The sequence below is a fragment of the Phallusia mammillata genome, chromosome 6 (genome assembly GCF_965637545.1).
Source record: "Phallusia mammillata chromosome 6, kaPhaMamm4.hap1.1, whole genome shotgun sequence".
In the NCBI taxonomy this organism is placed as follows: Eukaryota; Metazoa; Chordata; class Ascidiacea; order Phlebobranchia; family Ascidiidae; genus Phallusia; species Phallusia mammillata.
In genome coordinates, this window is record NC_137257.1 from 16,044,024 (window position 1) to 16,056,977 (window position 12,954).

Consider the following 12,954-nt stretch of genomic DNA (forward strand, 5'->3'; position numbering starts at 1 on the left):
TTTGTTGTTGAATTGGCTTTATTTTACTCAGATACAGTTGAGCCTACTTTGCTATACAAAAGCCGTTAAAACGTATTTGGCATTGGTTGTCGTGTTTTGTTTCAATTTTGTTTTTTGTCGGGAGACTGCTTGATCCATGTCTAGGCTAGGCTACAGACATAAAAAGCATCTATTCCTGGCAAAGCGGGCATCAAACGTCGTGTAAAAAATATACTGGCAATAATATTGTATTTACACACAAGCACCACAGAAAAAAGAAACGTTTGTACCTGAAAGTATACACTTGTACCACTAAAAGAACATAATACACCTTACTAGCTCACATGTGCGTTTTTTCATGCAAGTCCAACTAGAAAAACAGCTAAACTTGTAACCATAACAACAAACCGCAAATTATAGGTCAATTTTTGGAAACATTTGTGGCAAGGAGGACAATTCTAAGTAACTTGAACTTTCGAAGTTGCACTTTGAACTTGGACGAAAAAAGGTATTTACAGTGGACGCTTCTGGAATATCTGCACAGGGAGAAGATGGTTCTAAAGGCCAGGCTGTATTTGTGGTGCGCTGGGGACTATTGGTACGCGATAAGTCTTTCTGTCCGATTTTTATTTCGGTCGGGTGTGACTGATGGCGTATTTGGTTGCTTTTTCGCTGGTGCCAGCCATGCATATTGTGCTCAAGGTTTAGAACGTCTAATGGCGAAGGTGGTGGCGACTCATCAGAAAACGAAGACCAATCAAGTGGATAACCTGAGTCAGCTGACCTGCATGAATCAGATCTGTTTCTGACTGGTTCAACACGCCCAGTGATGCGGGAACAACAGCGCGAACAACAACCGCTGCGTCTTTGACAGTAATGGTGATCTCTTCCTGTGTGATACTGCACTGCTGGTAATGGGTTTGCTGCGCCGTGTTGGTGCTCGATGTGCAAAGGTGTGTTAAAAATGCTTTCATAACCAAATGAATGCACTCTTCTTCGACGATGCATGCGCCTTTGATACAGTGATGAACGTTTTGGCCTGCTGGTTGCCGTCGTTTCAGCCTTCGCCACGTATGTGCTGACGAAATGAGAACTATCAGCACTCTCAGTGGAGTTGGATCTGTTTAACGGAACTCTTTTCGCGTGTTTTAGTGTCCCAGCCATTTCGGCTTGCGGATGGGTTTGCGGACTGTACGTTGGATTTTCGACTTCGTACTGCGATGCTCTGCATCGCTTCTTGACGTACTTGGTCGTCATGGCAGCTGGCCCGTCAAGGAATACATCGTCAAGAGATGAGCTTGGCGACGTATGCAGGTTACCAAGACACACAGTTGGTTTGTCTTCTACGCATGTCTCAAGCACTGTGGTTCTACAAGCTCTCATCTGTAAGCTACGGGCAAGTTCATGTTCAATGGTGGTGTATTCAGAGGTGTGAAAGTTGTAGTTTGATGGCCGTGCATCATTCTCTCGGTAGATGGCGTGCTCGTGCGCTTTTTCAATCTCAGCATCTTGAGTGAATGGCGAACATGATTCAAAACTATTTGCTCGGTGTACATCTACTTTGTGTATGTTGACCATAGAAACATCGGGGGATATATCGCGCTCAGGCGCCGGGTAGTGACTTGACCCCTCACTGGCTGCGTTACGGATGTACATAAAGTCATTTAGTGAAGAAGTATCTGCTCTTGACATATCGGGTACTACTGGTCGCGGACATTCCGTGTCTGAGAGTGAAGCAATAGCAACCATGCTGTCTTTGTCTTCTTCACTATCTGAAAATTTGGGCACCAAGCATTAACAAAAAACACGAAGATTCGCTTGGTCAAACAACTGATTTTTTTATGTAGACCTTAAAGCAAAACTGGATAAAGTGACGATTTGCCACATATGTCGTTTCATAGTGGTTGTATTTTAGCTGCCTGAATTCCTTAAAGCAGGGATGTGATTTTTTACCTGTGTCGTTTGCAGAAGATGTGCTTCTGACGGGAAGAAACGCTTCAACGCATTCCGATGCGTTTGAGTGGTCAGTAATCTCATCCAACCTTGACATGGTAGGGTTCGATGTTTCACCAAAGTTTTTGTCAAATTCTTGCAGGATTTCAGCCTGTTTTGTTTTGCAAGATGAACAGTTAAACGCGAAAAAACTTGGAAGATTTGGAGATTGCTTTTTCGTTTCAATTGTTTCAAAATTACATCGATCAAAAAAGATTAAAAACCAGTTTATAAGAACTCTTGAGATATTATTGAAAAATTTTCAGAAGTCTATCCGCTTTAAACAATTTTATTTGCATTGGCTTTAAATGTAGCCAACACGTTTTCAGGTCTTTCTTTTTAGGCCTACAAAGTTACCAGTTTTTCTGGTAGATCCATTTCTTTTTTAAAGAAGTTGTCGTACGCCCGCTTTAACTTGTAAATGGCGATGCACACAACCAGCAGGCCCAATGTTAAGGTCACAGCAAGAATGATGGGCGACTTTTCAGTTTGTTCTTTGATGAAATCTGAAGTCAAGAAACATTCTATATCAGTGGTTCTTAACCTTTTTATAACGGCCGAACCCCTACGATATTCTTCAGCCTTTGGTCGAACCCCAAGTTACATCCTAAGTTTTTAACCCATTTTGTTTGGTGGGTCATAATTAGTTTTTGTTTAAACGTAGTGGCAACAGTTACTGTTTGTCATTTTGTTAAATTCTGATATAATACAAGCAACTTGTTTCAGGATTGCTTCAATTCCGGCAATTTTTAGTTTTTACCAAAATGAAGCATTGTATTTTTAGCATCTGTACACTAACATGAAAAAGATGAAGTAATAAGTTTTTGCTGCCAACAAAATTTCGTTGTTTTTCTGCTTACGAACAACGCGAACAATGCTCTTTGTTACGTCAAAAAAAGAAAAGAAAACCTTAGTGCAGGGTTGCACAACCATTTTGCTAGGACGGCCGCGTCGCAGATTCTTATTTTACCAACGGCTGCCATTTACCTGCTTATTTTTGGTTTAAAATACTTGGTTTATATCATGTATTTACCATCTAATAGCGCCCCAAAAGCCCAGATTAATTTCTAGCTCGGTGCATAGATTGAGCTGCACAGCGAGGAGATCAGTCTTAAGTGTTTATGATGTCACAATCTACATTGTGATGCTTGTGGTACCTGTTTTGTTCGCATGCATTGTTGGCACACAATAGGCGTACAAAAAGTCTGACACATATGGTTATTAGGCTGGTAATACTCTTTTTAGTTCCACAAAAACTGTTTAGAGCAGTTTAAAACACCCCTGCCTAAGTTTAACCTTCCAGTGTTTTGATATTGAGCAAATACAAATTGCTGTTTTTAGCGACTATAGACCCTAAGGCAGGGGTTCTTAACCTGGGGTGCACGCACCCCCAAGGGGTGCGAGAACTGTTCCTAGGGGGTGCGGGGATGCTGAATCATTAAGGTTGGTTAGGTCTATTCTATTTAAGCAATTACAGAAGGGGGAGCGAAAATTGGTTAGTGATTGGAAAGGGGTGCAGCAAGGAAAAAAGGTTAAGAACCACTGCCCTAAGGCCTAAAGTGTGACAAAAACGAGTATTTGTATTGTACTTCAAAAAGACCTTCGTCGAACCCCTGATTCGGCGTTGCCGAACCCCTGGGGTTCGATCGAACACCGGTTAAGAACCACTGTTCTATAGTGTTAAGGTGATGTGCCGAAAGACCTTTTTGTTTTCCGGTGGTACAATTTCCCCTTAAGCCTATTAAACTTCGAAAAGTACAAAAACAAAGACTCAGAGTTGTTTCCATTTGAAACAACCGTACGCCGATCCCAAAACTTCCCAACACATAGTAAACCGCCAAACAACCAATATATACCTGCAATATCAGGGCTTGGCTGCACAGTTTTGCAGACTTCTCTCCATTCGCTTTCGTAGGAGTAGGTTTCTTCGGTGATTCGCAACTTCACGCACATGTGAGCGTTATGAATCGGTTTCTCAAACAACGGCAATGTAATCAAAGTCATATCGAAACTTTGCTTGTTCTCCTGAAGTAACAAGGTATTTTGTTAAACTTGTGTAGGCTACGTGTAAATTGCTGGGTGGTCAATTTTAGAACTTGTGCAAAATATGCTTCACTTTTCTTTGCGAGCTTCGCACATGTTCCTTAATCAATCGAATTTCAATGACGGCTTGTTTTTGGTTTTATTCGGTTTCGCAAGGACCTCCAACAAATTGTGCTCTTTTTGAGAGGATTTTAAACACGTAATTTTTCTTTAAAGACAAGGTTTGCTTCATGTGCTCTTGTTAAATACTTGAAAACTTCTTGGGCCTGGCATCACCAACTTTCGGACCCGATTCTGGCTTTTTTCAAAAAAAAAAAAACGCTATAAAACATTATGTTGGGAATGTTAGAATTAAATGCAACTTCGATACGTAATATAGGCCACCAAGATAATTTCAATTTCAAAAATTGTTGAGCAAATTCTTACCCTTGGAGTTTGATTCGAGTCATTTGTGGACCAGTATCTGATCATATAATACAAGGCCTCTCCGTAGTAACAATTTAGTGATTTGTTGATCGGCAAAACCTGATGAGGTTTGTTCATGATCCGAAGTTGCGTTTCAGAAAATACTCCGATAATGTCGAAGCTTGGCGGGAGTATCTTGTCTGTGGAAGACATTATGTTTACTAGTGCGATAGCACCATGGTGTTTATCGCAGTTAGCCGGCATTCGTGACACAGGACAACGCAATCAGTTGGATTGTTTTCCTCATGTTTAACGAGATTTAAAGCGTTTGCAGGCCTCTTGTATAGGTCTGTACCTGCTGGTGATTCGAAAAAAGGTGACTGTTTGGTTTTTTTCTTATAAAAGGAGGACATGTGAAAAGGTTTAAAAACGATCGTTAAGCCCTTGAAAGTTGCTTTTTTGGACATTTCAACAAACGTATTTTTGATGCACTTGGAAAGGTAAACTAAATCAACAACTACTAAATGTATCAAGAAAATGAAAGCCTGGCTTAAATCACCTGGTAACTGCAAAGGAGTAGTTGTTTTCTCCCAATCGCTGCATATCTTCTTCTGATATTCCAAGCAACTCCGCACACGAAAATGGAACTTTCCTTCGTTTGTGTAATCGGGACATTCCTTGTCAAATATATCGTGGATAGGCTCGTACACATGACATGATGATTCCTTAGTCGGGTGACAGTTGTTGACCGCTATCCAGTCGTTACTTTCTATGATCAAGCTAAACAACAGATTCGAATCTAATTTAAGCACAAATAGGAGATTTTCAATAAATATATTCGTTGGGATTTAACTGGTTAAAAATATTTTTGTTTCAAGCCAATAATGCCATGTACTTAGGTATAGTCCAAGCAGACTTGGACAAATAGATAATTATGGTTTGAGTCCAAGTCTAAGTCCTTGTTGTGGACAATTTACATCAAATTAACGGTTAAACTTGCTTGCACTAGACTAGAGCTATAAAACCTATGATATTCGGCAAAGCATTGCAAGTTTAAATGAAATTGTGCTTTTCTATGACAGTCCAACCGTGTTTTGCAAAAAAAGCGTTAAAGTTGTAGTACATCAGTTGCAAAACGAGTCATGTAAACTTTGACTGAAATTAACCAAACCTATTTTTCGAAAAACTATTTTGGATGACTTACCCAAGGACTTCTACTTCAAAATAATTGTTGTAGTTATCTGTCGGTGGTTTCCACCTGAGTGTGTGGTTTACGTTGCTGGAATGTGCTGTGACGTTACTCGGGCCAGGAATTCCTAGAAAAGTTACTTCGGGTTACTAACGGCTTAACGCCACACACGACATATGTCGTACCTGCTAATGAGCTTTGCACATCGTGACAATGCTGAATTCCATCAGGAAGTTGGAAACAAAATTTTGATGCGTTTGGTTTTCTTGTGTCTAATTGGTTAAGAAATATCACATGTTCTGCCACATCGATTTTGTGTTGGTAGATCTACAAAAAGCAGTAGAGTGCATGGTCTGTAATCTTTACTGAATGATACGATTCAGTTAGCGGTCGTACTAACCCTAAGTGGTAGTGTCAAATCATGACCTTTGTACAAAAAGGACTAAGCTTTACTTTAAAAAAAAACTTTGCGTGCTTACCACTAATTTTTCAGAGTTGGAATGAGTCCACCAATACTGAATGTCTGTGTACTGACAAGGCAGCTTGGAACAATAAAGTACGGCATTCGTTTGTTGGTAAAATCCAAGAAATCGAACTGGCTCTTGTGCTGCAACAGACAAGGCACTATTTAGGGTCAATCACAAACGTCTCCTGCCTGTCAAAGTCACAACAAATATTCCATCGAATTTTAGGCGTATCAATTCTCGGTAATAGTTGCATATAATATAAACATTTTTCGTGCAATTCAAATGTACGGTTGGTACTTTGTGCTTCAAACCACCATACCAAAATATGATTGGCGATGGGTGCAGAACAATCGAGCAAATCATGCAATAAGGGTCTTTACAATTGGTGACATTTAGGTTTAACCAATCTCTACTGGAACAGGACTGGAGTTTAAAATTGATCCGCTCACCAACATTCATTCCAATGTGTGTTATTTTGTGGCAATGCCAGCCAGATTTTGTTGGCGCACTGGATTTCGAAATTGAATGTGGTAACAGACCATTCCACTTCAAATACTAACCATCCCAGCAATTCAGTTGTAATTTACCAAAAGTGTGGTAATGAACTGTGCAACAAATGGCCTTTGAGCATATTCCTGAGTGAAGCAGCTTTCGGATGTAACTAAATGCAAATAACGTGTTGTGCACCATGTAAGACGCTACTTGATCTGAAGGCGCAGTCGCCCGGCAAGTTTTCCTTATTCCGCGCCATTTCAACTGACGAGGCTCGATAAGGGTCCAATTGAGAGGAACCCCGTTCACAATACGAGCCTATTTCCCTTGTCAAAACTGTCGCAAGGCCGGAGAAATTCCAGATTGACTTGCGGTCATATTTCTGTTCAGTGCAGAAGTTTGGGCGACCATTGTTTTGAATTTGATTCAGTGGACGGAGGCGCTAAACGTGCAACATGACGCTCTAATGACTTGTTTCGCAACAACTAGCCCTGATAGCACATCTGATTGCCCCAGAAGCTTGTGACAAGCCTTACAAGAGCTGACGTTTTACAAGCAATTGGTAGAGATTTTATTAGGGTTTAGGTTTTAGCAGTTTTTGACGCTACTGGTTTCATATTCGGCCATGGTTGTGCCTATGTTTAGCCAATTTATGTTGGTAAAACTTAATATTAACAAGGCTGTTGACCTTTAATACAGTTTGCCAATGGCCTGCGGATCTTATTTCATTGTCTGAACCCTTGACATGTTACGAGATAATCTGAACTGTGGACGGATTTTAAAAGTAAACTTGCCATTAAAAAATACCAAGAAGAAGAAATGACACACAGTGTTTGTATAATATTAATACCAGGATGCTAAACACAGGTTCTTTGGATGTTTGTGTGTATGTTTGAAAGTGTGGACAAATGTGAGATAAACCCAAGTTGAACTAAGTTGCACCAATAACACTTCTGAATTCGGAATGATATTTGTTAACTGTATATAGCACAGATATAGCCTAATTACAAAACCGTGCGACAAACAGTAAGAATCTTTACATGCACTTGGCCAAATGGAACTTTAACTCACAAACAAACATTACAAAACCGACTTCTTGCTGGTGACGATCCTAAATTTGATTCTCGTGAAAAAAACTTCAAATATGTTGAAGGATATGATAAACGTAATACTCAATTTCTAACTCTATAAAAGTTTATTTTTGTAACGTAAAAAACGGGGAAGAGAAATGTACAGCCTAGTTCTTGCAAACCTTAGCAGTTGATTCTTTCTAAGAGACGCGCCAAGGAGAATGGGCGCTGTTGTGGCGATTTTATTCGATACATAGACCATAGAGCATCATGCAAGAATATGAGTGTCCTGCAAACCCGTATAAGAAGAATCGTTTGCGTGAAAATACCGTAAGGCGTTAACCGAAGTTGTCAATCTAAATCCCGTAAAACGGATGGGATCAAAATAGACGACACAATGGGAGTCATTCTGAGTTAGGGCAGTAAGGGCTGTTATGAAACTATAAATCCATTCCATACGCCCAAAGAGAGACTAGACATCAATGGTTAAACTGTATCAAGAGAGCAAAAAATTCATGACCATGCGCTTAACATTCAGAACACATTCGTTCAGAAATCAAGTTGAAAACCGTGCGACACAACAATAAACCAAGTAGCTCTTGTAGCGATGTCTTACAATACAGTTGTACAAAATATAACGGGCAAATACTGTTTTATAATCGCCAGAAGCCTCAATCCGTTTGCATCACGAGTAACGAGTAAAAGTTCATAGAAAGTAGGATTGTGGTGGGAGCCTAAGTAAAACATCGTGTCAAGATATAAGGACAAAAACTGGAATATTTTCCAATCTAAATTGTGATTTCTCATCAAACTTGGTGTGAAATACGATTCTAACGCTAATAAACAAGTGTGATTGTGTAAAAAGTTTCTTCGACAATATTACTTAGGCAGTCCATGTTTTTGGATGTAATAGTGTTTTGTACACGTATATGCTGGGATTGCCACGTTACTATAATCATAACAATGGATGCCAACATATACCTCAGCACAAAGGAAGTCAGATGCTTCCTGGCTAAATAACAATGCCTTGTACTCATTAGGTATTGGTTGTATTTCTAACAATATGTGTATCATCTATTAATCAAAGATAAACTTACAAGCGCTCGAATGCACTTAAGTAATGTAAAATATAATTTGCAAACGTTTTGCATGCCCCCTCCTTTAAACAAATCTAGTTTTATACACTTCAAAAAACAGTAACGCTTCTGAATCACTTGTGTGTGGTAAATTTTGACAATTATGTTACTATGCCGTTTTTAAATATAACTTTTATATATGCCGTGTTTTAATATTATTTTGGATGGTCAGTAAACTCCATACATTTTGACATTGAAAGTATCGCTTGCGTATCTTTTTAAAACTACCATTCTGCGCTGGTTTATTGTACATAAAGGTCCGGAAAAAATAAACTTAAAAAAAACGCCAATACCCAACATTCTCATGCACCATAGCTCTAATAACAAGGGGCCAATACTATAAAAAGCGTTAATACTTTCCGGTTCTAAATTTAGCTGGTATTTCCAGCGCTTTGAAGGACGACGCCATGATCGTATTGGTTGTAGTGCCTGAAGTTTATGCAATAGAAACGATATAGTTCATTAACTTACTTTCTAGGGATGTTTCAAGATCGTCAGAAGTAACAACATTGATGAAAATTCCGGATAGCAAAGCGATGCGAAGAAAATATAATCCAAGCATCGGGTTGATGTAGTTTGTTAAATTAAGCAGTAAAAACGCGCTGTACTCTGTAAATATTAAAGTAATATTTTATTTTCAGAAAGTTATATTATTTCCATGCGGGGATGACCAAATTATACTAAACTTTGTTATGCACTGTATGCAATGGTGGGATTCAGCCGGTTCGCACCGGTTCTATAGAACCGTCTCACGAAATTTTATGAGATCAGCCAACATGTTAGCATTACTAGTTACTGTCAATGGACGTTTTGTACCAGATCCAGCTGAAAAATATGATTTTTGTGATAGAACCGGCTGACAAAAAAATTGAATCCCACCACTGACTGTATGCCTTATCAGATCTTAAGCAAAACCTCATTAGAGCAACTATTAGTCGCTGTTTTTTTCCTTCGTATTTCGACAAACGTCTTTCACTTTTGGCGGTTTGCTCCAACAACTGTTAATTGGAAACTTCCTAATTGTTAAGACCGTGCACGGATACAGCTTGTTATTACACTTTGTTTTTTCTTGTACTTTACAAGACGGGAGTTATAATATCCTGCAACGCTTGTGGTCTATACACCCTAATTCTGTTCGATTATAAAGTACTGCACTTGTTTATCACATGTTTTTCCTCATCCCGACTATACACTGCGGCAACTAGGATTAGGAATTTTTTTAAATGTTCACAATTTATATACTTTTCGCGCCATTGGAATGCTTTTAGTATGGCTTTAAGATATAAAACTAGTATGGAAGCGAAACGGACCACACACGAAAAATGTTATCAAATGTCAAAATTCCTCTTGTTATTTAGCCCGTGGTAAAGTATACGAAAGGCTACAAACAGTAGTTTTTAATCCTCAATATAACTTCAAACTTATAATTCTCAACATAGGTTCGTGACCTATGACAAAATTAGTTTGGGGTCAAATATATTTAATAAATCAAGCTGGTCTCAAAAACAGATTCGTTTTTTTCTCTCTCTTTTTTCTAGAACTGTCAAATCAATGTATTGTAACGTTGATTATTTGAAGATTGCCACAATACACAGTAGCATACAAGGCTATACTTACGCCAAGGTATGTTACAAGTTATAAAAAAACATGTTGTTACCTTACTACTTTGAATATGTATGTTACATATATCCTGCATGACCTTTGAACTTTCGTCTAACTCCCCACTTACCTTAATAAACAGATACCTAGTAAAATCGAAATGGCCAATTAACTAACAACCTGCACGGCGTGGCAGTCTGTCATAGCTATCTAACCACTCCATAAAGCAATTGTTTTACAGCTCAGAGGAAACCCTCGTCGACTTCATGCCAAAACGATTGTCGTAAAGCCGATGCAAACATCAGGGCCCTCTGCGATTTGCAGGCTGCAGAAGTTGAAACAGTGTGTTATCGACACTTGTTAAGCAGCCGGTTAACACGAAACTTGTACGTTTGGTTGCAAGATTATCCGCTTGTAAGTTTGCGTACAATCTTCGCGCCCTCAATCAGTCAAACTTATTGGTTGTAAGGGGCTGGTTATGTGGATTGTAATGTATTGAAAAACGACACCATCATCAAGTGTCTTTGCAACTGTTTTAAAGGCTTTTAAAACATACAAGCTTCAACTAATATGAAAATCTCATTTTCCCGTTTTTGACCGCATGCGGCAGTAGCGATAATAATTAAAAGTAGTGGTAGAGCGGTTTGGAATGATAACTGAAGTTTTCGTTGTTTTAATATGAACAGCGACTGTTAAAAACGCGCCTAACCCAACATAATGACTGAGTTTGCGTTCAAGATGAGACTTTTTGACTGAAAAAAATCCCTAAAATTGTGTAACCTTCTGTTTGTTTCACGAACCCGGTCATAATTAAGTTCAATCAAAAGTTACATGTTCTTGTTTCGACGGCAAATTTCTTTGTTTAGAGTTTCTAACTTCTTTGGACTTCAAGTTATTTTACTTGTTTGTCATGATTGTAATGCACAAGCTTTGGTGAAGGTTTCTGAAGAAAAACTTTTACAAACTTACATTTTTACTGGATGACACTTACATATTAATGTGATTTGTTTCAAAGTTTCTAATCCAACCCCATGCATATAGATAGAGGACCGAAATATTCAGGTTTACAGTTATACCTAATGTATCAAAACTGAGACGCAGGATTGAAGTGCACAAACGCATGAAACTTAAACAAACAGACCAAGCAACTATTCGTGTATTTAGATTTGGGATTCGTTCAGCCCGGGTACTTGAGATATGACGTCGGTACTTCGCACAATAAATGACAAGTGGACCACACCGTCAAGATCAATATACGTGTGGAAAATTAAACTTCGTGTGATATATAGCTATATCAGTGGTTCTTAGCCGAAACCGCAGGATATTTTTCAGCTTTTGGTCGAACCCCTTTAAGTTACATCCTAGGTTTCAAACTCATTTTGTGCTTTTGACTTATACGTTTTTGCTGCCAACAAAGATTCGTTGTTTTGCTGCTTACAACCAACGCGCACAGTCTTCTTTGTTACGTCAAATATAACCTAGTTGCAACCTTCGAATGTTTTGCCATCTAGCAAATAAAAATTGGCATCTTTAGCTACTATTTACCCTTATAGTTTGAATAAAACGTTTGCCGAGTATTTGTCTTTCAAAAGACCGTCGTTGAACCCCTGAACCAGCGTCACCGAACCCAAGTTAAAAAACACAGATCTACATACTTATGCTTACATGATGAAATTCCTGTCACACTCTACGAAACTAAGAATGAAACTGGTTTTGTTAAAGCTAAAAGTTTTGAAAAGCTCCATTGAAAGGCATCCTTGAACCGCGTGTTTGTTTGTACAAGTTGTTTCATGGGACTTTCCAATACGCATACACGGGGACTAGGTCCTACTGTCAGCGTATTGTTAATATTTTCCTCGCTAAAGCGTTGCGCCAGAAGTCATCTATAAATGTGAACTGTAAAAAAAGTTTAAAGTATGCTTAAAAGAGGTTGGATACACTCAACATCTTGATACATCATGTACAAGGGAGCCTTTTGTTTGTGTTCTAATTTTTTAAAGTACAGGGATGTTTTTACCTAAGTTTGTGCAGGTTTTCGTAGCAGATTAGAAAATTTCGCTGGCAACGTTTATATTTCGTTGCCCGACAACTTGGTATGTCCACGTGACCCTCTTCAACCTGGCTGTGCAAATCCACCCTGTGACGTAGAGGCGGTGGTCTACTTTCGCAATAAAGCGACGCGCAATATTTAGCTTGGTGAAACATTAATTGAATTTTGGCTGACGGAGCTCAGTTCTTTCGTCTCTAACAGACAAGTGTAGGCTATTGAAAGAAGGGCATTAAAAAGAGGAGACAAAACAAGTTTGAAAGTCTTTTTAGTTTCGCTCTAACGAATCTGTAGTTCAAGTTTTACGTCGGTTCATGTTTTGACCTAATCAGATTTAGTTTTTAGTTCGTAGATCTTTTAAAAAAGACTGGTTCGAGAACTTTAATCGCTCTGTGATAGATTTTGATACATAACTTAATGTACACAGGCAGTCATATGGGGAGTGTTGTGGTTCCGTTGTTTTAAACAAAAGCAGCATGTTTAAATGCGCTGAGGCTAGGCGCTGTCAAAATGTTTTGTTTTGACGAAAAGTTTC

The 12,954-nt window shown here is 38.8% G+C and overlaps 1 protein-coding gene across 1 annotated transcript; it reads right to left on the bottom strand.

Moving 5' to 3' along the window:
* Window positions 1–211: 211 nt before the first annotated feature.
* LOC145232690 (uncharacterized) lies at window positions 212–9,399 on the bottom strand. The gene is made up of 10 exons (XM_080097359.1): window positions 9,245–9,399; window positions 6,088–6,215; window positions 5,794–5,935; window positions 5,624–5,735; window positions 4,979–5,199; window positions 4,441–4,619; window positions 3,828–3,996; window positions 2,329–2,477; window positions 1,933–2,083; window positions 212–1,751 (listed from the first exon to the last, which is right to left on the bottom strand). Exons 1-10 carry the CDS (start codon window positions 9,333–9,335, stop codon window positions 394–396), a joined length of 2,700 nt encoding a protein of 899 aa, XP_079953485.1. The 5' UTR covers window positions 9,336–9,399; the 3' UTR covers window positions 212–393.
* Between the last annotated feature and the right edge of the window lie 3,555 nt (window positions 9,400–12,954).

Excerpts from the sequence above, each read along its gene's own strand:
- LOC145232690 (XM_080097359.1), bottom strand. The coding sequence starts at position 9,335 with ATGCTTGGATTATATTTTCTTCGCATCGCTTTGCTATCCGGAATTTTC. Across the intron at positions 2,478-3,827 it reads GCCAAGCCCTGATATTGCAG|ATTTCATCAAAGAACAAACT; the intron begins GTATATATTGGT and ends TCTTGACTTCAG. Across the intron at positions 1,752-1,932 it reads ATCTTCTGCAAACGACACAG|ATAGTGAAGAAGACAAAGAC; the intron begins GTAAAAAATCAC and ends CCAAATTTTCAG.